Source organism: Varanus komodoensis, unplaced genomic scaffold, assembly GCF_004798865.1.
Source record: "Varanus komodoensis strain SLA01 unplaced genomic scaffold, ASM479886v1 scaffold106, whole genome shotgun sequence".
Classification (NCBI taxonomy): domain Eukaryota; kingdom Metazoa; phylum Chordata; class Lepidosauria; order Squamata; family Varanidae; genus Varanus; species Varanus komodoensis.
The window spans coordinates 237,674-264,971 of record NW_025335301.1 but is presented as its reverse complement, the minus strand read 5'-3'; the positions used below and the strand labels follow the sequence as shown (position 1 = coordinate 264,971).

At 58.2% G+C, this 27,298-nt stretch overlaps 1 protein-coding gene across 1 annotated transcript; it reads right to left on the bottom strand.

Annotated features, from left to right (window-relative positions):
• Positions 1-3,226: 3,226 nt before the first annotated feature.
• On the bottom strand, positions 3,227-27,058 carry KCNAB2 (potassium voltage-gated channel subfamily A regulatory beta subunit 2). Its single transcript, XM_044419668.1, has 14 exons — positions 26,853-27,058; positions 23,464-23,507; positions 22,417-22,454; positions 21,793-21,872; positions 20,527-20,571; positions 19,161-19,205; positions 18,363-18,406; positions 16,153-16,239; positions 9,517-9,602; positions 7,603-7,723; positions 6,040-6,134; positions 5,789-5,909; positions 4,677-4,765; positions 3,227-3,683 (listed from the first exon to the last, which is right to left on the bottom strand). The coding sequence occupies exons 1-14, from the start codon at positions 27,056-27,058 to the stop codon at positions 3,594-3,596; spliced, it is 1,191 nt and encodes a 396-aa protein (XP_044275603.1). The 3' UTR covers positions 3,227-3,593.
• Between the last annotated feature and the right edge of the window lie 240 nt (positions 27,059-27,298).

Here is a 27,298-nt window from a genome sequence, read left to right as displayed (position 1 = left end):
CTCCCCTCCCTTCCTCTCACTCCCCTGCCTCAAACTGCCCCAGGCGGAGAGCAGGCTGCAGTCTTCTCACCCGTCTGGTCTGAAAGTGACGGGCTGGGGAGCATGGGCGGGAGAGAGGGAGCTCGGTCGGCTGTGTCCTTGCTGTGCCGGCGGGGGGGGGGGGGGGGGGAAACTGCACCCCCCCCCCCCCCCCCCAGCCCTTGACATGGGCCACCTTCGCCCCTTTGCTGCTGGGACTGACAGCGACTCCTCCAGGGGCTGGAATTGCGTGCGTGCGGAGGCACTTCCGGCCTCGGGGCCGAACTGCACTTTCAGGGCGCCGGATTCCAGCGGGGGGAGGAGTGCCAGCACCGGCGGGATGCTCTTGGCCTGCCACCCGTCAGCCTCGAGGAGATGTGCCAGGCTCTCAGAAAGAGGGCTGGAAAAACCTGGGACCAAGCGATGGGTGTGGGCAGGGAGGGGAAGGGGAGCATCCCTCCCAGGCAGCTGGAGAGTCAGTCTGGGGCCACAGCAGGGCAGCCTTTGGCCTGAGGTTGGACAACCCCAGAGCAGAGCCCCCCCTCCTGCCCCCAGCATCGTGAGCAACTGTGCCAAGGGCTAGGGAATGCACTGGGCGGGAGGCTCCTGGCGGGGGGGGGGGGTGGGCATAGAAAAATAATCTTCCTCCACGAGAACACATTTGTAAAAAAATAACACCAGCTCTGTATGGCTCAGTCTGAAACCTGCCGCATTTACATTGCCCAACTACAAGCCGAGGAGGAGGAGGAGGAGGGTGGGGAGACTCGGCCTTGTTGCCTCCAGTCTGGGGCTCTGAGGTTGGACCATTCCCTCCACGCAGGCAGATGGAGGCGGCACGCGACTGCCCTCCCGAAGCCAAGAAAAGGGGAGGGAGGGAAGAAGCAGGGCTCCTGCGTGGGCCCAGGAGAGGCACGAGGGAAGCCCCACGAGGAGGAGGCAGCGGCGGCGAGGGATGGGCAGGCGAGACGCCCCGGCCTGCTGCTCAGCTCATGCTTTGCTCTGATCTCGGGGACAGCTCAGCAGGCCCTCCTATAACTTGCGGGGGGCTTTGTCACACAAGAGGCTGGAGAATGGGGCAGCGGCACCCGGGCCCGTGGGGCAGACATGCAGTGGCTGCAGCTATACCGAGGGAGCAGGTGCCCTTCAGGCCACAGGAGGCGCGAGGTGCCATCGGAAGCACGGCTGAGCCAGGGAAAAACACGGCAGCTTCCGCGACGGCACGGCACAGGCGCACGCTCCCGCCTCAGCCTACAAAACAGCTCCGGCACCTGCTCAGAGCTGCACCTTCACTCTCATCGGCAGGATAATGTCTGAGGACATTTCACAAAAGCCCAGGCTGTACATTTCCAAAATGCAAACATGTCGATTTGGTAGAAATCTTTGCATTTCTTCCTCTCGCCCACACAATTTCATGCTTTTAACACTATTTTTTCTTTTATACTCTTTGGGGATCCTCTTTTTCCCCTCCCTGCCTCTGCTGTTCACTGTGCTGCACACGGAAATGGGTCTGAAAGCCACTTCACATCCATGGATCATTCCAGGGAATGCTGTGAAAGTGCTCAGAGGGAACCCTCGCTTCCCATGGTGTACAGACACACAGCGTTGTTGACTCGAGCCAAACAGGTGTGACAGTCTGTTGACTTTACAAGCACATAAACTGGGTTATCAGAGGAAAGTACATACCACAACCAGTGAGCCTTCTTTAACAGTGCTTCCTACTCTGAAAACGAACGACATGCCTTTCCCCAGCTTTACGCCATAGTTTCGCAAAGGCACTGAGAAATCTCTCACCCTCTGCATGGTTTTTAGGCATTCTTCTTTTGCGTTCAAAGCTTAGGTTCGAAAACATAAAGGGAGAGAACGGCAAAGCCACGTTTGCCACCTGCAGCCTCGCAGCAGCTGTGGACCAGGTTCCGTGCCCAGCGTGACTCCTGCCCACAGAATGGCCACTGCCTGGCTCTTGCCACACGCACACGCACCCTGACCCTGTGCCCAGGGCCTCGAAGAGTCCTCCTCTCTGGTAAGCACGCCTTAATCGCTAAGCTGTTGAACAGCAAACCTCCTTTATTTTCTGTCCCAAGAGCTGTTCCCTATTACAGTGCAGCTGGTGCAAGCCCACGCAAAGAGAAACAGGTCTCCAGAAATGCAGCACGTTGACCGGGTCTGCTTGCACACTGGGTGCATTGCAGGTGTCCTTTTTCTGCAGGGAGGGGAGCGCAGGCTTGCATCCCACTAAGGCACGATTCATGCATTGGTGGCGACCCCTCCGGGCAGCCTCAGAGGGCCAGGCCATGTGCAGCCCCTCCCCAGTCGGGCACCGGCCTTCCGGGCCCTCGCAGGCATTCCGGCCCCTTCCCTGCCTGCAGGTTCTCCCGGGCTGCTTCTGTCTTTTCTTCATCGGCAAAAATCCGTTACAGAAGGAAAGGCAGGAGCACCACAGTTCCTTTTGATGGGCACCACATCTTGGAAGCACTCTAGACCAGATGCTTAAACAAGAGGTGGGGGCATACGGGGCAGAAAAGGGCGGGCGGGGGAGGAGAGGCAGCAAGCTGCATCCCCAGCTGTTCTTTAAAGTGTGGAGGTAGGCACTGCAGAACAGTTTTGGGGACAGTGTGTGTGGGGTGGGCAGGACAAGTTCCTCCCCAGCCTGCGTTAAGCCAGCCCAAGGCTTCAAGCGGGGCGGGCTGTGGGGGGGGGGGGAGCAAGGTGTGAGTGGGAGAGAAAGAGTCTCCTGCCTCCTGCCTTCCTGCCGGCCCATAGCTGAGACCCTGCATTTCCCCCACAGAGCGCCAGCCCCAGCCCCTGCACCTCCCACCTGTCCCTCTGCCGCGGCTTCCATTCCCGCGTCCTGCTACAGCCAAACTGCAAAAGGAGTGGATCCCGGCAGCCGAGCACCGGATGGGTCCTCCCCACCGTGGCCCGTGGCAACACACAGAGCCACGGGGGCAACGGGGGCAACCTCTCCAACCTGGGCAGACCACCCCCCTCGTTTGCAAACCTTTTACAAGCTGAAAATGGAGAAGGGGGGTGGTGGGGAGAGGGCACTTCCAATCCCCCCCGTGGGCGGCCACGGCCCGCTTCCTGCAGGGGTCTGGACAGGCGCCTGCAGCACAAAAGGGGTGCTGAAGCCCAGCCCAGCTCAGCCCCGTCAAACAGTAAAAATCAGATGCCTGCTCTGACTAGTCATGCTGCAAAAACGCCCCCCACCCCCAGTGCTGTTTAATCCCTGTGGCACGTTCTCCGGCCAGACAAATGCTTGTCAGAAGATAAAAAACAGGGAGGGAAATGAGGAGCCGTGGACCAGAGGGACTCTGCAGCTGCAGCCAGCCCAACCCTTCTCATGCCCTTTCCCAGCCTGTGTTTCTTGCCTTTGGAAAAAAAATGTTTACGTTAAGAAGCCTACACGTTTGGTCTGGTGACATTTGGAGAATGGTTTCACTCCAGCGTCTTTGGGACATGCTGTGCTTTTCTTGGATGCGAGCCACACTCTTCACTTGGCTTCGATATAGCTTAAGCAAGCAAACGGGAGAGAGGCCAGGAGTCGGGGAAAAGTTCCAGGCAGGCGGGATTCCCAGTTAGGATCGGTAGTCCTTTTTGCTGTAGGGTTTGTTGCCCAAGATGCTATCGATCTCATGGACAATTGAAGAGGAGAGCTTGGGAAGAACCTGCTGGGTAGAAGTAAGAATTCAGAGGAAGCCCCCACGGAGAGAACTTGGGCCTTACACTGGAGCGCCCGGGCCCTCCCTGATTTTACCCTGGGAGTGAGCAACTTGTGGTCCTTCAGAAAGCTCCCACGATCCTTCACCACCAGCTATGCTAACTGAGGCACCTGGGAGTTGCAGACCCTGGGACTGATGGGAACTGCACCCAGCACCCCTGCTTGGTGGCTGGTTGGGAAAGCTCACTGTGGGTCGCCCACATGGAAGCAGAGGGAAGCCTCAACTGGAGCAGGGGAGCCCGGGAAACAGAGCTGGCCTCCATCCTGCAGCAGCTTCCCCGGAGAGTCAGGTGGGCAGACAGACAGAGGGACAGAGGAGGGGGAAAGGGCTCTTGTGTGATGCGTCCTGGGCTTTGGCTCAGACACACGGGGCTGGGCAGGATTTTGGAGCCAGCTAGCAGTACTTCCTTTTTACATGATGTCTCTTTTACAGGTTTGCCTTTCTGGGGATTCCACCCAACCACCCCAAATACCGCATCCATGCCAGGAATGATAAATCTGCATCTAGGAAGGAAGCATTAAACTTTCCCTTCCTATGCAGCAGAGGGTTGCAGTAAAGACCAGACACATCCCAAGTCCTCCACACAACTGCAGAAATAAGCAAGACACAGTCACAAGACGCATCCTCCACGTAACGTGAAGCTTGGCCCTTATTCCTCTGCAGAGGGCGAAACCTGAGTGGCTGCAGAACTGCAAACCCCGTGACAATCCGGTGCAGGGCTGACTGTATGCCTTGCCACGGGATGTGCAGGTTCCTGGGGTGTGATCTGAAAGGAAGGCAGGTGTCTGCACGTGGTGGGGGGGGGGGCACTGCCTCTTTTGCCCTCCTGCAGGGGTCGCCTGCCCATACTCTGGGCAAGCTCCCCCAGCACCTCCTCCTGGCCACGCAGGACCAGCAAAGGCTGCTGCAGCCCAGTCCGGAGCGTGGAGAAAGACTCACCTGTATTGCTCCAATATTCTCCATCAGCTGATCTGCATTAGATGCTCCCAGCAGAACCGAGCTGACCCCTTCATTCCGCAAACACCAGGCTGTGGGGGAAGCGAGAGGGTCAGGGGAACGGGACAAGACACAGCTGGGCACCTCGTCTGGGGGCAGAGCACCTCACTGAACATGCGCATGGTGGGCATGTCAGGAGCAGAGCCGGACGGAGCCAGGGGCCAGACTGGATGGCCCGGAGACCCCTTCTGACTCGCTCTGCTTCTGTGTTTCCACGCTTATGAGGCTGGGAGACTTTTCCCTTTCAAAAGAGGGAAGGAGCAGATGCAGAAACCAAAGAGCCATGGCTGTCGTGTGTCTGCCCTTCCGGGGAGTTTGTTCCGCGCAACTGCAGGCTTGGCCGAGAGCCAGCGGCTCGTTGCTGCCCATCGTCACGAAGAACAGAGGCTGCCATGCGCACGTTCCCAGGCGCGCAAGAGAGGCCAACCGTTTGGGTGGGCCAGAGAGCTCAGACGCCAAATGAGCTGCATGTTGGCAGCCGGCTGGTCCCGGCAGGGCTGCCCCTCGGGCTCCGACACCGAGGTGGTTGTTGGAACGGGCTCAGCTCCAGCTGCGGCCCAAGGCCCTGGGCACCCGCCTGTGCCTGCTCGGGCAGCCGAGGGGCCAGCCAACCGCCCGTGGGAACGAAGGAGGGCAACAAAGTCCTGAGGAGGGGGCTTTAGCGATGGGGCGCCCCTGGGATGGGGAACCCCAGCCTCCTGGGAAGGTAGACCCAGATTCCATCGTCGCGTTCGGAGGGCGGCCCCGTTGGAGTCCTAGAGGGAGGAGCACAGGTGGCCGGTTCCACAGCCCTCCACAAGACAGGCACACAAGGGGGCCAGAGAGGGCTCAGCCTTTCACTTTGTGTATGCTCAGAGACTTGCAAGCAAAACAAACACAGAGCGCTGGCAAGAAGCGCTGGTGAGTCTGCTGCTGCTGGGGAGAATGGAGAGGGCGCTAGCCCAGCAGGGCAGTTTCCAGCTCTTTCAGGCTGAGCCAGGAAGGGGGCCAGCGGGGCCAGGCTCAGGCTCAGGCTCAGGCTCAGGCTCAGGCTCAGGGCAACCGTTTCCACTCACCTATGGCGAGCTGGGGCAAAGTACAGCCGAGCCGCTCCGCAATGGCCTGCAGCTCCTTCAGCTTGGCTTGCTGCCGCCTTCCCTCCTCGCTCAAGATCTTGTCTTTCAGCCACTGGTAGCCCTGCCGAGGGGAAGGGGGGGCAAAAGGTCAGTGGGCTGAATGGGGGGCACGGCAAAACCTGGGTGACGGGCCTCACCGCACCGACATGCATCCCAGCCCCACCACAGCCCGGAACAGTGCCCCCACTCACTTTCAGCGATGCTCGTGAGTAGGGGGGGATGCCGCCATCATATTTCCCTGAAACAATCCCGCACGCCAAAGGGGACCATGTCATGGCGCCCACACCTGAGGAAAGAAGGGGAAGGCCAGGTTGTGGGGAGAAGCAAGGGCGGCATCACGCCGGAAGGGGCCGCGACGAGGTCTCAGCATGGCCGGAGGGGAGCATGGGATCGAGGGCAACTCTGAGCGGTGCTGCAGGGCCGCTGGGGCAGGCCGGGGCCTCCCCTCCTGAGCACACGGGGGCTGCTTTCCCATGAACCTTCCAGGCCCTGCCCTAGAGGTGGTGGCGGTGGAGCTGCTCTCAGATAATCCAGCATGGAATTCTCTTCCTATGACTATCATGACATTATAATATCACAGATTTTAAATTTGCACAATTGCTTTCAATTTGTACATTGCAATATCTGTGTTTTGGATACAATGGTTTTAATGCTTACACTAAACAATTTAAATGATGTACGTTTTTGTATCTTGACTGTGGATTCTGTTGGTCCCAACCCTTCTGCCAAAACAGCTAATCTGTTTTCATAAAATTGTATTAAATAGCAACTGGGCATTTATACTGAAATTATAATTCACTAATAACATTTTTGTAGATCATTTTTTCCTCTCAATTATTAAGCAAAACACATAAAATAAATGGCTCTTGCTGCCCTCTTGGCAAGCATCCGCTCCTTCTCCCGCCCGCCCTGTCCCGGGGCACTGCCGGAGGAAGTGAGCCTCGAATCCTGGGTGCCAGTGGGCGGGGGGGGCAGCAGGCCCTCTCCCAGCCAACACGCACCGGCCCCACCCAGCAGCCTTCCACGGACTCCGTGTGGCTCCACCAGGCTGACGGAGGCAAAGACAAGGCCTCTCACGCAGGCAAAGCCCCTCATTTCAGCCCCCACCTCGCTGCCAGTATCATTGTTAATGGGAATAAATACGTAGAGAGCCTCCTCATCCCCAGCGGGAATTTGGCGTGGCGGCATGAAAGGCTGTGCACAACTCCTCGCCCAGCCTTCTCCAGCCTGGCGTCCTCCGGATGTTTTGGACAGCCACTCCCATCCTCCCCAGCCAGTCTCCATGCTCCTCAGCCAGGACATTAACAGTAGCCCCCTCCTTTACTGTGGGACACTGCCCCCGCAATATCAGCCCTCCTTACAGTTGCACTGAGATTTCTTACAAACAAAACACACTCCAGGAATTGTCCTGCCCTTGGAATAATTCATAGGATCACACACATTTGTGTTGCACCGACTGATCAACGATTAACAGGCCACAATCTGTGCAATTCCACGACTGAGGATTCCCCGAACAAGGTGCAATCCAGCTTGCTTGGCGGGGCAAGCCAGGATCTCCCCAGGGGCTGCCCCCCACCCTCCGATCGCCTGGGGGTTTTCCAGCCTTTGCGTGCCTGTTTCCCCGCAGCCACAGCAGAGAGCGGGAGGATTGCGGGCAGGCCCTGGCCAGGGTGCCCCTGCGCCAAGTGGTCCTTGGAAGGGCCCCCAAGCCTGCCCTGGGTGCAGGGCTGCTGCCCCCAGCGGCAGGCACTCACCGATCTTGTGGAAAAGCTCTGGGAGCTGCACCTCCACCTTCTCTCTCTGGAACATGTGGTACTCCGCCTGCTCGCAGATGGGCGGGATGAGGTTGAACTGCCGAGCCACCGAGTATGCCTCCTGCCGGGAAGAGGGCCGTGCCAGAGTTAGGAGGGGCGGCAGGAGAGCAGGCTGCTGGCCGCAGGGCCCTTTCCTCGCCTGGTGCAGCTCGGCCCGGGCCCAGCGGCTGAGCACAGTGTGGGGCCGGGCGAGTGGGGCCCCTGGGATGCAAGACGCCGGCCAAGTGGAGGTGGATGGGGCTCCGGATGGTGCCGAGTGCTTTCTGTCCACAGCTGAGTAACTACGGCAGCTCCTTAGACTAGGCTGCTGTGCCCCAAACAGGAGCCCAGGAAGCTGCAGGGGAGTCACAGCAAAGGGGAGATAAATAGCGCAGAAGATGGAACTGGAGGCCTGGGCGGCTCAAGGCAGGGGACAGGAAAGGGCAGCAGCTTGGGGCCCTCTCACTGCACAGAGGCAGGTGTCCCATTCGGACCACGTGCCCCTTTCCAGTGGGGCAGAGCTGTCTGGGGAGAGGGACCGGAGTGCTGTCCACACCCAGCTCACTGGTGGCACTGAGAGGTCACCCTCGTTCGTTCCTGCCATTTCCCTTTTCCTCTGTGCTGCAAGAAGGCTCGGGACAGTCCCGCCTTGCAGCATGGAGAAAGGGGCTGCGGCTGGGACTGGGCTCTGCTGCCCTCTCTGGGGACTGAGCAACCCTCCCTCCTGGATGCAGGTGGAAAAGACTCCGCCTGCCCAAGAGGAAACCGGCCGTGAGCTGAGGGTGAAACATGCTTCCCAGCCAGAGGCCAAAGCTCCCGAGAGAAGCTGTGCAGAGACGTCTGGGGGCACCCCGTGTTCAGGTGCTTCCTGGCCAGAAGCCTGAGCCAGTGTGTGCGGATGCCAAGGAGAGGCCAGGCCAGGCAGGTGGGCGTCACGGAACCCTGGGGGTGCAAGGCCAGTGGGCAGCAGCCATCTCTGGATGGAAAAGGCCAGGCAAGGTGTGTGGAAGAAGGCCTTGCTCCGTGCGCCGGAGAGAGCAGCCCCTCAAGCAAGCTAGAAGCCCTGCAAGGGGCCGGTCCCCATGGAAGCTTTCTGAGTGACCATCCTGGGCTCCAAAGCAGAGCTGGTGCTACAGACAGGCTCATGTTGCCTACTGGTTAGAGCATCAGATGGGACTCGGGAGACCGCCTTGCAGCTACTGTGCAGCCACAAGGCTCCCTGGGTGACTTCGGGCCAGTGCCTGCCTTCCTGCCTGCCAGGGCCGCTGCGAGCCTGATATGGGCGGGAGGATGAGGCCCTGGGAAAGTTGCTTTGGGCTCCTTTCAGGAAAAAGGCAGGATATAAAAACCAGAAATAAATATTCCTCTCAACCAGAACGCTCGGGTGCTCCTGAAAGCCAAAACAGGGACCCATCCTGAGAAGGAAGTGCTCGAAAGACAGGCGAGATCCACGGCCAATAATAGGCGCCCTCTCGTTCTGAGGTGAACTCGGGCAGAATAAATCTAAATGGGCAGAAAGTGCACACTGCCACTGAGCAGCAGACAGGACCAGAGCCGGTCCCCTCCTGACACACCGCCCCTCCCCACAACCCTCCGTCCTGGATCAGCAGGCGCTGGCCCAGCCCAGGCGGCTCTTTGTCCGAACAGGAAGTTTCCTCTGCTCACGAGTCTCCCGGTCCCCATCTGAGTGCAACCCAATTAAGCAGAAGTGCACCCAAGCACCGCTGCCCGTTTGCATCACCGTCCAGTGCTCATCTCCTGATCTCTGGCAGGGATGCTGCCATGCCAGGGAGCAGGAGCAGCGGCAACAGGCTCGGGGGCCTGCGGGCGCGTCCCACGGAGGGCGAGATTCCCCACAGCCCTGGCGCCCCGTACCATGATCTCCATCGAGCTCCATCGCGAGGTCCCCCAGTACATGGCCATCCCTTGGTTGATCACGTGCGTCATGGCTCGGACCGTCTCTGGAGAAGGAGAGCGAGTGAGAGAGAGAGAAAGAGGGCGGGAGCAGCGTCAGACCCACAGGCGAGGGAGTGAGGACGCTCACTTGAATTAAGGCCACGACACCAAAAAGGAACAACAAGTAAATAAACAAACAAATGAAGGGGAAGGGGTGCTTTCAACTACTCAGACATCTTGCAAGCAGTGCAAATCTAGGTTCCGAAAGGAAAGGGCTCAGAGCAGGAACGTTCCAGAGAGACATCCTGACTGGGGCTCCAGGGAGATGGCTCGCGATTCTTGTGTGGCCCCTCTGCCCCCGACAAAAGAGGAAAAAATGTGGAAAGAAATGAGACCAGCAAATGGAATAAAACAGACAAGGACAGAATGGCAGGTGGGGGGGGGGCTCCATCATGGGTGCATGGCAGGAGGATGACAGAGTTATGGAAAGGGAAACTTTGACAAGCTCTCCTTGCATCAGCCCAGGAAAAGCCTCCTTCCGTGTGCCGTCTTGTCCCACTGGCAGGGCAGTCCACGCACAACGGCCTGCCGGAAGGGGCTGCTTACGCTCTGAGCAGGAAGACTCCTGTCTGGGAACCGTGTCTGCAGGTCACTGCCTCATCAGGCAGGATCCATGCTGCACAGCCAGGAAAAGCCAGGCACGTACGAGCCTGCACTGGCCCGGAGGGCCTCTGGGTTGGCTGCTGTCCAGTGGGGCTTTGGGCGGGTGCAGACTCTTGAGGCCCCTCTCTGCAGCTCAGGAGCTCCTGGGCTTTCCCAAAGGCAGCCCAGCCAGCCCTGCCCAGTCAAGCCAGCATGCTCCAGAAGCCCCGAACCACTGCGCCCAGCCCTGGCTATGCCCGCTGGGCCTGATGGCAGGTGCAGTTCCCTGCATTTGGGAGGTGCCAACCAGCTGCCCACCGTTTCCTCAGAAGGCTTCCCAGCCACTCTGGGTAATTAAGCCCGGCTTGTCCAGAGCCCCGTGTCTGGGGAGGAAAATCGTGGGTTCCAAAGGTGCAAGCTTAAGAAGCATTCACAAATTACGAGTTTTGCACTGTGCAGCCATTTGGGGGTGGGGCAGAGAGCTTTGGGCAGTGCTTCCTGGCCTGCCTGAGAGCTGCTGAAGCGCTTGGCAGAAAGGGCTCGGTTGCGCAGACCTCTGCTTTTGAAGTACAGGAGTTGCAACTGAATGCAGAATGTGGGTTTGTTTTGCTTTTGTGTATTTTAAAGTTAAGCTTCTAGCCCTTAAGATGGGAAAGATATGCTTGAAAGTGTCTGAGCAAGGAGCTATGAATGCTCATGCTGACATTAATTCCCCCTTTTACGGGGCCACAGGGTGCTTTAGGGACTTTGTGGATCTTTGATTTCCAAAATTCTTTCAGGATTTTCCCCTTCCCACCGCAAAGGTTTTGAAGCATGCAGTGCAAAATATCTATCCAGTCAAGCAAAGAAAAAATCATGCCTGAAAGTGCAGGAATTTAACACCCTCCCCCAAAAAAAATCAAGTCCCATGCACTGAAGGGTAGCGATGCCGCTCCAGCAGCGCTCTCCAGCCTGGCACCCCAGGGGATTCTGGGCACTTCAGTTTGAAATCACTGGCGGGCACCTGGCTGGGGATGGCTACTCTAGAGGGTTCAGGGCTCATGCACAATGCCAGAGGTACGTGGGAGGGCGAGGCACATTTATGCTCCCTCCCCCCCAATCTGCCACTGGCTTGGATACTGCCCAGACAGGCATCAGGAGTATCCCTGCCGGTTGTCTCCCGACCTTCCAGGACTCTCGGAAGCAGGGATGGCGAGGCTCCCTGCTGAGCGGCGGGGGCGAGACCGGGGAGCATAAATGTGCCTCGCATGTGGGGCTGGCCCCTGAGACAGACAGGCTGCCTCCCCGGCGGACAGCGCCCTTGAGAAGCGTGGGGCCCCCTCCCTGGCCATCGGCTCCAGCAGCCTCAGGGAGAAGCCCGGCCCTTCCGCCTGCTGACGCTTCCCATCTCCGGGTGTTGCGTGCCTTCCTGCTTTTGAAGCCTGCAGGAGGGAGCACCTCCTTTCCCTGCTGGAGCGCAGGCCGTTCAGGAGCCCTTCCGGACTGAGAAGTGGGACGAGCACCATCCAGATGCGTGAAAGCGGGGATTTCCAAGGGCCAGCCTGCATTTCAGGGCCCCGCGAGACCAACGCTTCCAAAAGGCAGCTCCCATGGCTCAGGAGAGGCTGCCGACGTGCTTTGCCAGTGCTCCAGGCAGGGCGGCCTCCCAGCCGGCGACTCTGAGACACTCGGCGTACTGCCCTTGGGCCAGGGAGCCCTTCCCCCAGGCAGAGGACGCCTGCTGCTCAGCCTTGCCCCGGCCACGATGCTGTTCTCCATTTCCCCTCAGTCCCAAGTGGGCCGCTACGAGCCCGCCATGGCTTCCGGGCAAGGAGCACCACGCTGGCCACGCCGAAGGGCAGCCCCACGGGCCTGTGCTCTGGGAACGACAGCCAGGGCAGGGGCCGGCACTGAACAGCCCCAGGCACAGTCTTCCCATGGTGCGACTGGGAGCAGCTTTCTCCTGAGCCTCAGGCCATGGGGAGGGGGTGGGGTTTGCAGCAAGGTCACAGGCAGGGGGCATCCCTGGAAATGCCCCCCCCACCTCCGCATGGCAGGAGAGCACAGGAAGTATCCCCACACTGGCTCCAGGGAATGTTTTTTCCCAGTTTGACTGCCATGCAAGGAACTGAGACCCCTGGAGCAGGTGGCCCTCCCCTCCCCAGCTGCAACCCTGCTCTAGCGTGGGCACCCCTTCCCTGGACATCAAAGGATGCCGAGGGCGCACAGAGCTGGACCCCCACGCCCTCAGCGGAGCCCCTCGTGCCCAGTGAAGATGGGCAGCAAACAGGGCACCCTCCGCAGGAGCATGTGCACGGAAGGAGTCCATGTGCAGCAGGAAGGGGGCTGCCCCCTAAGGCCTGGTGCCTTTGAGCATGTCCTGCCTGCTCTCGCCTGGTCTTCGGATCACCAGTTGCTGGGAAAGGGGAGGATGTGAGGCAGGCCACCAACCCAGGGATGAGCACAGGCATGGATGCCAAATTCCAAGAGAATGCAGAAGGAAGCACCATGAGCACCTGCACAGGTGAGAGGCATGCGATGCAATGGAGAGGAGCTTAGGAAATGGCATGAACCAGGAAGGAGAATGCTAGAAAGAACCAAAACGATCATTTTGCATTTTAAGTATTACTTGCAAGATGTTGCTAAGGGGCAAAGGGGTTTTTTTTCCAGTTTTTTTCCCTCTTTCTTTCTTTGCTTCCTTCAGGCATTTTATGGAGAATTTTGCCATCCGAGTAAAGGAAGGTACTGCCAATAAGAATAAAAAAAATGTGCGGATTCCGTCCCATAAAATGCCACTTGGATGCAGATAATCAAGATGGGGGTACAGTGTACCTTCTATGATGAATGTTCGCGACTTGGAAGAGCTAAATGGGTTCCCTGGTGATAAAAGAAAGATTTAAGAGAGACCAGAGTTTACAGCTGCTGGCTGACCACGTGGCGCGGCAATACACGCGGTGCAGGGCGGGAAGACCTACCTCCCCCCACCGCCTTTGCAGAAGAGAAGGCCGGCCCCAGCAGGCGCGGGGGCCGCCCTAAATGCTGCTTGGGGCAGGGCCTGCATTCTCACCCATGTTCAGGGGCGGGGGGGCGGCTTCCTGCTCACCTGGGGCGGCACATCCAGTGTGATGATTCCTTGAGCGCAAACTGCTGCGGTCCCCCATCAGAGGCAGGTGGTGCTGAGTCTGGCTTTGCGCCAGTGCCAGTTTTGCCTCCTTCATGGGCTCACTAGGAGGCAGGCTGCCCTCTCTGGGTCTCAGTCCCCCTCCCACCAGCAAACTGGGGGAGAACAGCCGTGACTCACCTAGGGTTATGGGAGCGACACTGTGGGGCAACGTGAAAGTGCCCTGCCAGCGTTAAGCGTGGCAGTCCAATGTGCAGCTCCATGGGCCATGGACTGACTCACCTGATGCCCCTTGTGCCGGATGTGCATGCCAGAAGGGTGTGAGGGGGAGGGGGAGGGCAGTGGTTTGTGCAGGACCGGGCTGTCCAGCCCCCTTCCACTCTCTTGCATGCCCAAAGTGCTTGCCTCTGCGCTTGCTTATGTCTTACTTTAGTTTCAACAAAAGGAGACCACCTCCCATTTTAATTCAGACCATGCAAGTTTACTGGGGTATAGGAAGCTGGGAAAATATTGCCAAACATTTTTAGCAAGAAGAAAATGGGCCAGTGTTGTGGCCAAGCCAAACACGCTCCATGAGGCTACCAGGACTGACATCAGTTCCACGCCAGCTCCATTCGAAAGGCAGAAGAGGAGCCCAGCCTCTTGCAGCCCAAGGGCAGAGTTAAATGAAAAGGACCAAAGGGGGTGCCCCCCAAGGCAATGGGGCAGGGCCAAGACCCATACATGCCAGCATAAAGCTCCTGCTGCAGAGACTTAAGCCGTGGGGGTGGGGGTGGCATTTCCACCATTCAGCGTGGAGAAAAGAAGGCCCAGGCCAGGAAATCAGCAGCGGATCAGGAGCTGGTGGAAATGCGGGGGGGGGGTCCATAAAGGGGTGTGTGGCCCTCTGGGGCTGCAGGTGGGCTGGATCTGAGTTTCAACAGCCTTGGTCTGCAGAAACATGTGAAAATGAGGTGAGTCATTTTCACCACACCCTGGATTTGCACCAGCTTTTGCACAAGGCTGCACACGTGGGCCCGTTTCCAAAGTGGATGCTGCTTATTTTCAGAATCGTCTCCCCTCCCCCAAGAAACCCACTTCCAGGGATTACGAACTCATGAGGAGAGCTGGCTGCAGCAGCATTTTGGTCTCCCCGAGTTAGGGCTGCCTGATGCAGATTGCCTCAAGGTGAAAAACATTTTACATGCCTCTTTTTGGGGTGCTGCAGGCTGGCAGGGCCTGGCATTGGTCCACCTCCATCACAATCTGGGTTGCAAGCTCCTTGGACACACTTGGAGAAAATCAATCTCCACCCCCTTCCTGGAATGTGCTGAATGGACATCAAGGGTGGCCCGTTGGGAAGGACAGTGGTCCCTTTGTCCCTGGAGCAGTTCCCCGTGTGCCCCCTGCCCCTCCCCGGAGGCCTTCCTGAACCGACAGAAGAACGGCTCTGGAAGGAGGTGCCCACACCTGGCCGCCTGGCTGTGGGGAAGACACTGGGGAGGCCCAGCCCAGGCTCCTCTTTTGGGGGAAGTGGGCAAGGCGTGCTGCTCTTCTGGCCTGCCGTCTCCTCCTCTCACCAGGCGAAGGGCTGGCGAGTGAAGGCCTGCACAAGTCCACCACCCTGCTCCTCACAAGGCTTGAGAGGAACGCTTGCCAATCCCTTTTCCAAAACGACCCATGGAGGGAAGGCAGCCCCAGTCCGTGTGCCGAACGGAGCCGTGGGAGTTGGCTGCCTGGACCACAGAGGCGAGGGCCTCTCTGAGCCCCGTGCCCTGGATGCTGCCAGGCGTTCGGGATGAGGCCGCAAGGGCAGGTGGGCGAGGAAAGCAGAGGGAGCACTGGTGCGGCTGCCACACGCCCCTTCCCCAGCGGAGAAGCCCGTGCTCGCTGGGCGCGCTCATCCTGCTCCTGGCGCTGAATCACACCAGGAGGGAGGGAGGGAGGGAGGCCCAGACTCTCCCTGGTGTAGTTTCATGCCATCCTTTTATGGGATGGCACCAAAACACACCCAGCCCAGGATGGTCTGACTGGAGACCCAACATTAGCTTCTTGCAGGCAGTCAATCTCCAGAAACAGGCACTTGCCAGTGTTGGAAAGGTGGGCATGCAGGCATGTTGTGAGCGGAGCTGGCTGCAGCGGGGAGACAGACCAGATGGCCCAGGAGGCCCCTTCTGACTCATTCTGCTTCTCTGCTCACAAGACCAGCCCTCTTCCTTCCTTCTGCATGGCTACCCAGCATTCCAAAATGGCAGCAGAAGCCTTTGCTGCAGAACCTTGCAGCTTATTCCGCTACCGCAGAAAACCCCATTAGCTTGCTCATAAATGGTCCCCATGAGCTCCAGCTGGCCAGCCAGGAAGCCGCCCACTGCATCTCTGCGTGCTCCTTTGCCATGGCCCTGCTGCCCTCCAATCAGCCTCTGCTAGGGATGGGGATATGACCCGTGACCTCCCATCCGATATGGCTGCATCCACGAAGCAGCCTCTTTGCAGCACGCAGAGACACTGCATGGTGTGTCTGCATGATTCCCAGCCGGGGCATTTCGCATTTTCCCAACCAATCCTTTTTCCAACCTGTGCTGGACGCTGCAGTCTCGTCCCTGCTTCCAAAGAGATGAGATCACCCCATCATGCTCCATTCAGAGGAGCAGACGCTGACTTGCACTGACGAGGAGTATTGCAAGTGCTTGCTGCATCTCTGCATGAGTCCCTGCTCAGGAGGGGCCTATGAACCTTTCCAAATGTGAGATCAAAGAGTATCCCCAATGTTAACGGAGGAGGCCTCCTCAGGAACACACAGATATACTTCCTTGCTCTGATAAGGACCCGCAGAGAATTTCATGGGAGCAACCGGTGCTCTGAGGAAATAGGCAAGACGATGCCGTTCCACTTACCTTCCATGGGTGTATTTGGGTCTGGTCTGTTAGCAAACACCACGTCCACGTACTCCAGCTGCAGCCGTTCTAGCGAGACTTTCAGGCCTGTGGGGGGGCAGAAGGGGAACTCATCAAGTGCAGCCCCTCCCTGGTTGCTGCAGGCCCTGCTCATAAACGGGGAGTCTGCTGAGTCACCACCAGCCCACCAAGGTCTTCCCCTCCCCTCCCCTCCCCTCCTCTCCCCTCCCCTCATTCGCTTCTGGCGCTCTGCTTCTCACAGTCCCTGGAAGGCACCTGCAAGACTCGCCTATATTCAGAGGGGTGTGGCGGGGGGGTCAAAGACAGATGGGATGCATTTTGGGGGCTTGGATAGGCGGAGAAAGCCCTTTGGATTACATTTTCACAGGAAATGATGCAGTTCATATTTCCTGAACTAATGCTGTTATCTCTTTGTTTTTGCACTTCCCCAAATTTTGTGAGGTAGTTCTCTGAGGAAAAAAATACGTAGGAATTTCCCGGGGAGGAGGCACCTGAGGGAAATTTGCATTCAAAAACGTGTACGTGAACAGAAATAGCAGACACTTGCACAGATTAGGAGAAATGCATTTATTCTAACTGGGAAAGGCATTCCTCTTGATACGTGCATTTTTAAAAACATTTCCCCCAATGTCCTAAAATTGGGGAAAGCAGTTCCCATAATTGGGTGACATGCGTAAAAGCACGCAGGCAGGAATTCTTACCTTTGGGAGAAAGACAAGCAAAACTGTGCATGAATAATAGCTTCTGTGTTGCCTCTTAACCAAATTATTCACCTATTTTGGTGAAAAATCTACGGGGACATGGGATGGAAAGAACTTGTCTTTAAAAAAATCTGGAAGTTGTTGAAACCAAGAGATGATGTGTCCATACTTTGGTTTTGGGGTCCCAGCAAATAGTTGGCTGTAGAACCCCCGCTGGGATCAGCCAGCCTGAGGAAAACAACTCAGTCCTCGCCACAGGTATGAACCCAAACAACAGCTGATGCTTCATGTGCGCACACATGGCAGATGTGACCAGGTTTCTGTGTTTTTCAGTCCTTTGGTAACTCTATTAATATTTATAATCCTCCAACTGTCACTTATGGGCACAACCATTTTAAACCAATGACAGTCATCAAATAAAGAGAATCAAAAATTAACACAACCCATTACATTATTTTAAACCAATCCGAATTCCTCTGCAGCTTGACCCCCACAATGCCAAAGCTCTTCCAGAATGTTTAGATCAGCTCTGCCAGGGAAAGCCCACTTAATTCAGATTAAGGAGATTAATTTTCATCCGCCAGCAGTGCTTGAGGGCACCCGTGTGAGCTCGCATGATGAAACATTGAACACCCTTTGTCCCGGGACCCCGAGCAGCACAAGCCAGGGAACTATGGCTGCACGCACGGACCGCCGTTTGCTCTGTCTGATGCGCCGGGCACTGAGCATCGTCGAGGTGACCACAGAGGTCCTGCCTGCATCTCACCTCTGGAAACGGATAGTTGCTGCCTGGGGCAACTTGTCCTGAGGGGACACGGACCCTCCTGGGGTCATGGTGTGGAGCGCGGCTGCAGGCGAGTGAAAGTTTGCTGGTGCGGCCCCCCCCCCCCTTGGCTGCTGGAGGCTTGGACACCTCCACGGGTCTTGGCCTGTGGTTTTTTTCCTCCAATTTATATCCTGCCTTTTTCCTACAAAGGGCTCAAGGCAGCTTACTTCATTCTCCTCCTCCATCTTATCCCCACAACAACAACCCTGTGAGGCAGGTTGGGCTGAGAGTCTGTGCCTGGCCCAAAGTCACCCAGCTGGCTCCATGGCCGAGCGGGGACTCGAACCTGGATCGTCCGAGTCCCAGTCCCACGCTCTTCACCACTGCATCACACTGTTGCCCTGCAACCCTCACTAGGAAGGAGTGGGGAAGGGCTGAAGCGCAGCATCGCCACGTGATTGCAGACGGAGGAAAAGCACAATGGCCCAGGAGGCAAAGACCATTAGGGTGTAACCTGGTCTTACCACTCCCTTGCTTTTAGGACTTTTCTGCCAAGATCACCCTGCAACTGCTGCATTGGTTAGACCACGGCAAACCGGAAGCCCAAGGCGGCAAGGGGACTCCTGAGACAGCCACACTCTGGCCCCAGAGAAGGGGCTTCCCTTGGGGTGGGGCACTGAAGCCGGCTCCAAAGGCTCTTCTGGATCTGCCCCCTGCCTTACCTTCAATGATGTGCTTCCGGGAGAGCCCTCTCTCCGTCTCAGCCCTGGAAAAGGGAGATGCGAGAGGTCAGGCTGGCTGAGGGCAAATGGTTTCCCTGGGCTGCACAGGCTGACGGGCAGCGGTGGGCAAACGGGTGGCCCAGCCACTCCAGGCTTCAACATGAGGCTTCCATGGAGCCAACACTGGTGGGGGCCGGAGAATGGAGGTTCGGCACTGTGGGGAACCCCTAAACAGTCCTTTGAGAGAGAGATCCCTGGTGTCGAATGGGAATCGGGGAACCATGTGCTTCAGCACCAGGGACAGATCCTCGACAGCTCTGCCTGGGCTTTGATGGTGCCACAGGTGGCACTAGACCACCTATTTAGGTAGTGCAGTGCAGCCCCTCCCCAGAAAAGGCCAACAAATGAATGAATGAACGAATGAAGGGGCTCTCTGCAGCACTGGGCCTGCCTCGGGGACAAGCTTCCACAGCATGGACGGCGCCCCAAGAATTCAGACTGGAACTGGGGGCCATCGCAGCCACCAGCCTCCACCGGCATCCCGGCAAGGAGTGGCAAGGAAAGAGGTCACTGTGGCCCGCGGCCTCCCGGGAATCCTGATCTCTCGCCCCCAAGCGATGCGACTCCGCTGCAGAGGGGTGAGGGGGGAATTGCACTCCACCCACGTGCAGAGGCTCACTTCCCTCCCAGGAGTCCTAAAAAGAGGCAGGAAAGGGAAAGCTCCAGCCTGAGGCATCAGGAGTAGGGGGGCCCTGCACTCAAAGGACGTGAGGCTTAAGCACTGGGATGATCACGTACTTTCCTCCCCAGAAGATTTTGGTCGTTATCACGAGGCTCGAGCGTCTGCAAAGCAACAAAGAGAAAGGAAGCGAAATAAACTGGCGTGGAATGTCCAGTACAAAGCTAGGGAAGTTAGAGATTGTCAAGGCACCTCTGGCACACTGTCCTTCACTTATATATTCCAGGCACGGGGAAGAAAAGGAAAATGATACTAGGTTGGGCCATGCGTGGAGGGGTCCTGCCATTCACAGCAGGACCACCTCAAGTCCCACTGGGTTCAGTGGTGCTGCTCTAAGCTGGATCCAGCACAGCATGTGGTGCCATGCATCGGCGGCATGCTCCCGTGCGGCGCTCAGCAAGTCCGGCACACAGATGCCTGCCGTGCTCTGGTTGGAAAGTCAGGCCTTGGAATGGGGTTGGGGGGCTGCACACAAGCCCGGACATGCAGAGACCACCTGTGGCCAACTCAGCCTCCTCTGCCTCCGCCCCTCCCCCCACTGGACCGTGGACCCCGGTGGATTCTGACCAAGGGACTCTGTGGCAAAGCAATGACACGCAGAGTTTCCAGGAAGCTGACCTTGCACCACGGGTGCATCTGGCACAGAAAGGCTGCCTGGACCCCCCCACCCGCCCCTGGGTCTAGACTGGTTGCCGTGCTCCAGAAAGGCCGGGTGGCCACAGACCTGGCCAGGGCTGCAACGACCTGGGAGCAGTCTGTGACTCTCAGGCTGCATCAACCGGCAATATGGCTCCTTCCCAACGAGCCTTTCGGCATCCTTAATGCGGCTACCCAGCCCTGTGGCTGACGGCCTGTGCGGAGGCACCTCTGACAGATTTCTGTGACAGGACTGGGGCCTGTCGTCGGAGCCCAAAGGCTGCCCTTGGCCTCTCCAAGCCACCATTCACCTGACCCTGGGGGGGCTTACCTGGTAACGGCAGGATCCAGTCACCTTTGAACATGTCCCACAATGCTCTGGAGCAACACTACCTTGGGACACTGTCTGGAGTTAAAGCAACGGGTGCCTTGGATCCGGAGCAGGGGCTGCCTGACCCCCAACCCCACCCCCAGGCCACAGGGCACCCATCGGCCAAAGAAAGGAGGAAAAAGGTGGATTGGGAGGTTGGTTGGTACATTTTGGTGGCAAACCCCTCCCACGAAGTGCTACCATGGTGAATTGAGTTTCAAGCTAAATTTAAACTTTGCAGTGTTCTGCATTATTAAAAACCACAACAATAAAAGTCTCATTTCAATTTCTGGCATGATTCTAGTCCTCATGATTTCCTTCATTATGGAAGGCTAAAAATGTGAGTGCATACAGAGGTACCAGTCCATGCACAGATGGAGGGGCAGGAAGGGGATTCGGGAGGAGGGGAAAATGGTTACCTCCATCCTTTTTTCTTGATGATATTACCTAACACAACTTCAGCCCTGCAAGAAACAGAGAGAGAGAGAGAGAGAGAGAGAGAGAAATGGACAGTGTGGTTGTTAGACTCGTGTAGCAAGGACATCCCGGGAGTGCCGATGGAGCCATTCCTGCTGAGCCACATGGGTGTGTGGAACTTGGTGCCAAGGGAGAGGAAGCTGGAGCTCAGGGTTCAGGCCAGGGTTGCGGCAGAGCAGTCCTCACTGACTCCAACGGCTTGCTTGCCCCCTTCCAATGAGGGGGCCTTGTAGAACAGTAACCCACACAGAGACCCAAGGGGCAGCTCTTCTTCCCTGGCAGCAAGTAACTCTAAAAGCAAAGCCTGGGGACTTCAGCGTCAAGGAGCAAAGGCTTCCTGTCTTCAGAGGAGCTCCCTGTTATGTCTCTGCAAGAGTGACGGTTCCAAGAAGGCAACCTAAGTGGAAGGAGGCAATGCATAGATTTCTCACAGGATGCAATATGGATTTTCTGAAACTGAGCTGCAAGGATCTTCAGGTCTTTTTGTTTGATTGATTCAATTTTGGCTGCATTAAAGAACCACTGATGTCAGTCCCTCACTCAAGAGATCCTGGAAGAAATCCTCTGTCCTCCTGCTTTCCACACTGTCACCTGTGAGGACTTTACTACGCCACTAATTTTGGTCACCCAAGAGGGAAGAAAGGGAAAGGTGTGTTTTGTATCCCAGGCCAACCCTGGCTGGCTACTCCGCCCCTGCAGTGATGGACTGAAAGAAACGAGCCGCCTTGGAGGCAGAAGAAGGGCAGGGTGCCGGCCTTTCAGCATGGCCACAGAGCTTGCTCCCACAAGCTGCATCAGAGGGGCGGCCCCCTGCAAATTGCATCTTGGGACACTCCGAGGGCGTTAATTGAACCAGCATGACTTGAGGGGAACCTTGGGCAGGGCCAAGCCCATTGCCCAACACCGGCAGCTGATGGGAAGGAAAAGCGTCAGCCACACTGGGCAAGCCTGCTGCCAAAAATGCCGTCTGTGCAGGCGACTCACGGGGGTCTCCAGAGACAGGTGAAGCGTTGATGAGGCCACAGGCCAGCGAGGGGCCGGTGCCCCTCATCTCCAGCCTGCTCTCCATCTGCTGTGTCTAATGAGACAGGCCTACCATGCAGGGTTGATGTAGGAATGACAGGGTGCGCCACGTGTATGTGTGCAGGGCGGGCAGGCGCCTGTGCCGCCCCTCGACCCCCCGCTCAGCACCGTACAGGGCCACTCACTTTCCTGCCGCATATACTTCTGCCGTGTCGAAGAGGTTGATGCCGTTGTCGTAGGCCAGGGTCATGAGCTGCTCCGCCATCTGCAAGAGAGGCAATGCGGCCATCCCAGGAGCGTGCCAGACGGGCAGGTAGCACCTCCTGCCCTCACCTGCCCATGGCCCGGCGCTGCCACGGACTCCTGGAGAGGCACGCCAGTCATGGCGTGTTCACACCTCAGTTTGTCAATCCATTTCTGTAGATTTGCTTGTTTCCGTCCACAAGGGCACACACTTACATGTGTGTCACTTCTTATCCAAAGCTGCTTCTCCCCACATGCAGTTATCCAAGGACACGGGGGCCTCAGCCCCACTGCTGGAACTGCAGGGCAGGCCTTCTCCTTGGGCTACACGTACAGAGTTCCCACCCTAAGCCTTTCTCTCAGAATGTATACGGCAATACAGAATTTGCGCCGTTTTCCTCTGGTCTATAACTTATAGGGGAAATGTTGGCCTGACCGGCCTTTAGGGGGCTGCAGCCCAAGCCGCCAGAAGGCTCCAGTGGGGGGGAAGGCTGCCCAAGAGCCTGGGCAGGGGGGTGACACACGAGGCGGCACCTGCGAGGGGGAAAGAAGGGGCACGTGCTTACCTCATCGGTAATCTGCCCGCCAAATGTGACCCATGTTCCTGCAAACGAGAGAGAGAGGTGGGGGGTGGGATGTGAGGAAAATATGCATGCACCGTGGGGATGGGTGACCTGCTCAGTGTGGGGATGGATGCCCCTACAGCCTCCGCGGGGCCAGTTTTTGCTGGAACTGACCTCTGCTTGCCAAGAGCAGCACCCCTTTTCCCCGAAGCTGGAAAGCATACGCTCCTGCCCTCGGAGCCGTCCCCCAAACAGCCCCAACACCACGAGTGCGCCTTGAGCGCTCAGGGACCGAGGAGGGCGAGCTGCCCTGTCGACCCTGTGGCCACCAGCTGCTGCTCGCTGCCCAAAACGGGGCAGTGGCCAGCGTTCCCGATTTCAACCTCACGGCTGCCTCCAGGCGCCATCGTGCTTACTGCCGAGCCACTGAAATCAGTGGGCCCCCGTAGACACAGCGCACTTTGCCCCCTTGATCTCAAAGCAGGAGCACGGCTTACGTCTCCGTTCACTCCCCACCCCCAGAAACGCCTCACATGGCCTGTGGTCCTTAGCATGAGCGTCTCTGGCCACAAGTTGCACATAACCTGGACCAAAGAGAAGCTGCACCCGCAAAGCTGCACCCCCTGCCCGTTCCGTCACGGTCCCAATGGCGGCAATAAAAAGGATGGCTGGAGCTCCACGAAGGCAGAAACAGAAGCGCCGGTGGAGAGGCCAGCAGGCACACGCCGCGGGGCCTTCGCAGGTGCATCGCACAGGACGCCCTGCACGCTCCCCTGCACACACGGCCAAACGGCTTTGAAGCCTGTTGCAGGCCAGTGCGCGCCTTTGTCTTCCATAACCCAGCACAGAGCGCCTTTTCAGGAAGAAGTGCTCAGGTCTCGCAAACCTGGGGAGACGGTATGGCTCCCACTCTGTGGGCGCCCCCTCCACCAGCTCCGCTCCGGATGCACCGCTGTGGCGCCTCTCCCACAGGCTGGCTGGAGGAGGCACGTGCCCTTCCTCTGGCAGCCATGAGCTGGGTGAAAGGAAGGCCTAGAAGGTTCTACTTACCTAAGCCAAGGCAGGAAACTCGCAGCCCTGACTTCCCAAGGTTTCTGAAAGAAACACAAGCACCTTGCGATCAGCAGCTGCAGCTGTCAAAAAGAGACGCGGCCCTTGGTATCTCGGCACCGATGCTCACAGGGAGCAGATGCACTTCGGCTCCCATCAGTGTTTTGCACTCCCCGCCCCTGCAAAGAGCATACGCAGGTGCATGGCCAGGGAGTGGGGAAGCCCTTCGCTGCTCGCGTGAGCTGGCGCCATCAGAGCTGGCCAGGGCTTCGCCCCGATGCAGCAGCTGCTGGATCAGAGGCCACCAGGGTGGGCGCAGGCGCAACTGCATGGCTGCCAGGAGCCAACAGAGGCACCCCATCGCTGCAGCAATGTGCAAGAGAAGAATCCAGGCAAGCCACTCTCGTGCAATTGCCACTGAGCGCCTCGCCTGGGCAACCTCTCCTGCAACCGTTTGCGGGGAAAAGAGCTGGCAGAACAACGCTACCGCACATAGCCTTTTTCCAAAGGCTCATAGCAGGCGTGGGGGCTGGCCTGCCTAGATTCAGAGCCATGCCAATGGGTGGGGGAGGGGTCCCAGTCCCCAGAGAGCCCTGGATCTCCTACAGTAGCTCAAGGGACTGCCCCTGTGCACCCCCCCCCAACACACCAATTATGAAGATGAGTACTGGCCAGAGCATATGAGAAGGCTTTTCCCCCAAAATGATGTGAGATGCCCCTACAGGAACATCACTAAGAGCAAACACAAAACACTGAAAAGTCATTTTCATTGAAAAACCAAAGCCCCCAGAAAGCGGCTTTGTGAACTTCGTCGAGAGCTTTGGCTGCAGAAACATAATCAGTGCCTCAATCAACACAATGGGTGCACCATGAGCCCACCAGGCGCCCAAGTGACTTCCAGCAAGAAAAGTTCAAGTATTTTTTAGATCAGGTATCCGCCTTGGCCTACAACACCCATCACCCCCACCTGGCACAGCCTATGGCAGTGGTAGAAGCGCTCCAGGCTGAGGAAGGATGCCATGCCATGCCATGCCATGCCTTGCCTTGCCTACATAAATACCCGCTTTCTCTATGAATCTGTAAGCCGTCAGGCATTTTCCGTGCTGCAAAGAACAGGACCAACCTTGGTGGGCAGAGGGCCCTGCGGTGGCGGGGGGGCACAGGGTGAGGGGAAGGGTGGCGCATGGCTCTGAGCCACATCCGAAGTCCCGCTGTGCCTGTCACTTCCAGCAAGCCACGGACAGAAATCCTCTGTGGCGTTTCCTGACCTTCTGTGAGAAAGGCCAGGCCTTCTGCCCAGGGCCAGGAGGAAAGATGCTTTGGATGGGTCTCCACCGTCCAAAGCGCTCTCCATCATGGCAGCACTGGCAGATGGTCTGAGCCGAAGCCCCAAGGTTTAGCTTGGTGCTCCTGTTCGGATGGGGGCACCTGACCTCTGCCTTCGCTGGCAAGCACTGCCGCTTCTGGCTTCTCTCACGGGGTGCTGGGTGGTCGCACACCTCTTGCGGAATGAGAGGCACGACGGGGGACTTGTGTGCCTGCCTGCTAAGCCTGGTATCCAGGACTGCCTCCCGGGTGGTGAAACACAGGCCTGCAGGCAGGGTGGGGCCCCCAGAGTCCCTGTCCCATGTTCCATGGAAGTCCAGGTGGCCTCATCTTCCCCCCAGCTCCAGTATGATGGGCGGACCCCTCCCTGCATTTGCAGAGGTGAGCGTGGCGGACACAGGAGCCACGGGGAGCCATGAAGACCAGCACGTGTGCTGGCCGCTGTGGCCCCACCTGGTCCACCCTGAAGAGCGCAATGGCCCAGCTGAGGGCCAGGAGGGGCCACCCCTGCTGAGCGAGCCATCTGCTGCCAAGAACGTCCAGGAAGCATGCCCTGTCCCTCTCTGGGAAGGCTCGGGCCGCACTGGTTGCCAAAGGGAGCACTGGGAGCAGCCTGGGTGCAAGCAGGTAGGGATGCTGGATCTGCCACGGAAACCCCTGGAGAGCAGTCACTGCCGGTCCGTGCCGACAGCACTGAGCTGGATGGAGCAAGGGGCTAATACAGCATTGGGCAGCTTCCAAGATTCCCACAGCAGCGTGAGTCCGCGCTCCCTGTGCGGGAACAGCACAGCCGTGGCCGAGGACAGGCCTGGCTTGCTGGGCTTCCCAGGCCCCATCGCGGGCACCCCCGGCTTGGAAGGGCCGCCATGCAGAGGACAGCAAAGGGGGAGGGGGGGTGTGGAGCAAGCCTGGGGCGGAAAGGGCAGCTTCCTGGCTCCTGAAAGATTCCTGCCCAGGAACGGCTGCAGCTGTCTGAGGGGGCCTGACCCCGGTCCCTGCGGATCCCGTACTCTCAGCACAAACAGGGGCAACAGCTCTCCGGGGCTTCCGGTGGATTCCCTTCCGAGTTCTTCCTGAAGATGCTGGGAACCAAACTTGGGACCTTTTGCATGCAATGTACAGCCTTCATCACTCAGCTATGGCCTTTTGCCTAAAAACTAAGTAAGAGTCCGGGTCTCATGGTTCTGAAAACAGAGCAGGTTCTGTGCTGCCTTGGTTACCAGGGGAGGCAGGCCTGCCCACACCAGGCACTGAGCAGCTCCTGCTGGGGCAGCCGTTCTCCCTCTGAGTGCCGGGCTGGATGCAGCTGGGGCCCAATCCTGCCAGGCCTTTCCTGTGCCGCGTACAAGAATCACACAAAGGGAGACCTCTTGCCCGACGTGGACTGGCAGGGACTTCTCCAGAGACGCCTGGTGATGCTGAGGGGAACTTGGGAACATGCATGTAAGGTGGACATTGAGCTCCGGCCCCGTCCGGGAATCCTGCACTGCCACAGGGATGAAAACCCTGTGCTTTTGAAAAAGAGAAGCCTGCAGGCCCAGCGCCTCGGCTGTTCTGGTAACAAAAGCTGGCGCAGGGCCCCAAGCCGCACAGGAGCAAGGCCTCTGCATCCCCCCATGAAAAGGGTCCCGTGGCCCTGCCAGCTGCTCTTTGGCCCAGAAGGGGCCATCTGAAGCCTATGTGCCTTGAGCTGGGGAGCAGGGGAGGAGCTCTGTGAGGGAAACCCCCCTTCCCTCCTGGGCCATGTTCTGTCCTCGTTCGGGGTGGGGCGCTCTTTCTAGGAGGGTGCCGCTGTGGTCCTCATGACGACCTGGGAGACCCTGTGTCAGTCCCCCACACTCGGCCACGCAGCGCCCAGGTGGCCCGAGGCCCTTCTCCACCACACAGCCTACCTCGCAGGAGTGCTGCTGTGATGAAAGGGAGAGCGGCTCAGACACAATGGGCCACACTGGCAGCTTTGGGCTCCTTGCCAGAGGGGAAAGGGAAGCATATCAGTTCCATGCTAAGGGGAAAACGAGCATGCCCTGTTCGGCACCGGGCCCTTTGCCCTCCCTTCGCCATACCTGTACTTCATGCCGGGCTGCTTTGTGCCGGATTCGCTGGTGGAGGGGGCATTATGCATGGAGAGCTGCCCCAGGCTCCGGGCCACCATGGCCACGGCCCGGAACCTGCCCCGGGTGCTGGGGCTGTTGGCATTCTGCCGGTTGAGCCTGTCCTCGGCACTGCGGCTCTTGATGTTGTGATCCGAACACACGAAAGAAACTTGCATGTTGCTCTGTTCACGTGAGGCACACTGCTTGCCCCAGAACGTCAATGTCCCCCTCCCCACGGAGAGGCCCCCAGCCCAGTCCCCACAGAAGCGCTTTTCTCCCCACACCTGGATTTCCCCGATGCGGCAGCTGGAGCGCAGGAACCCTCCTAGCCCAAGAAATATAAAAACGGGAACAAAAAGAAAACCCGGCAGTTGTCACCCCATCCCCGACAAGAGCTACGTCTGGCCAGCCTTCGA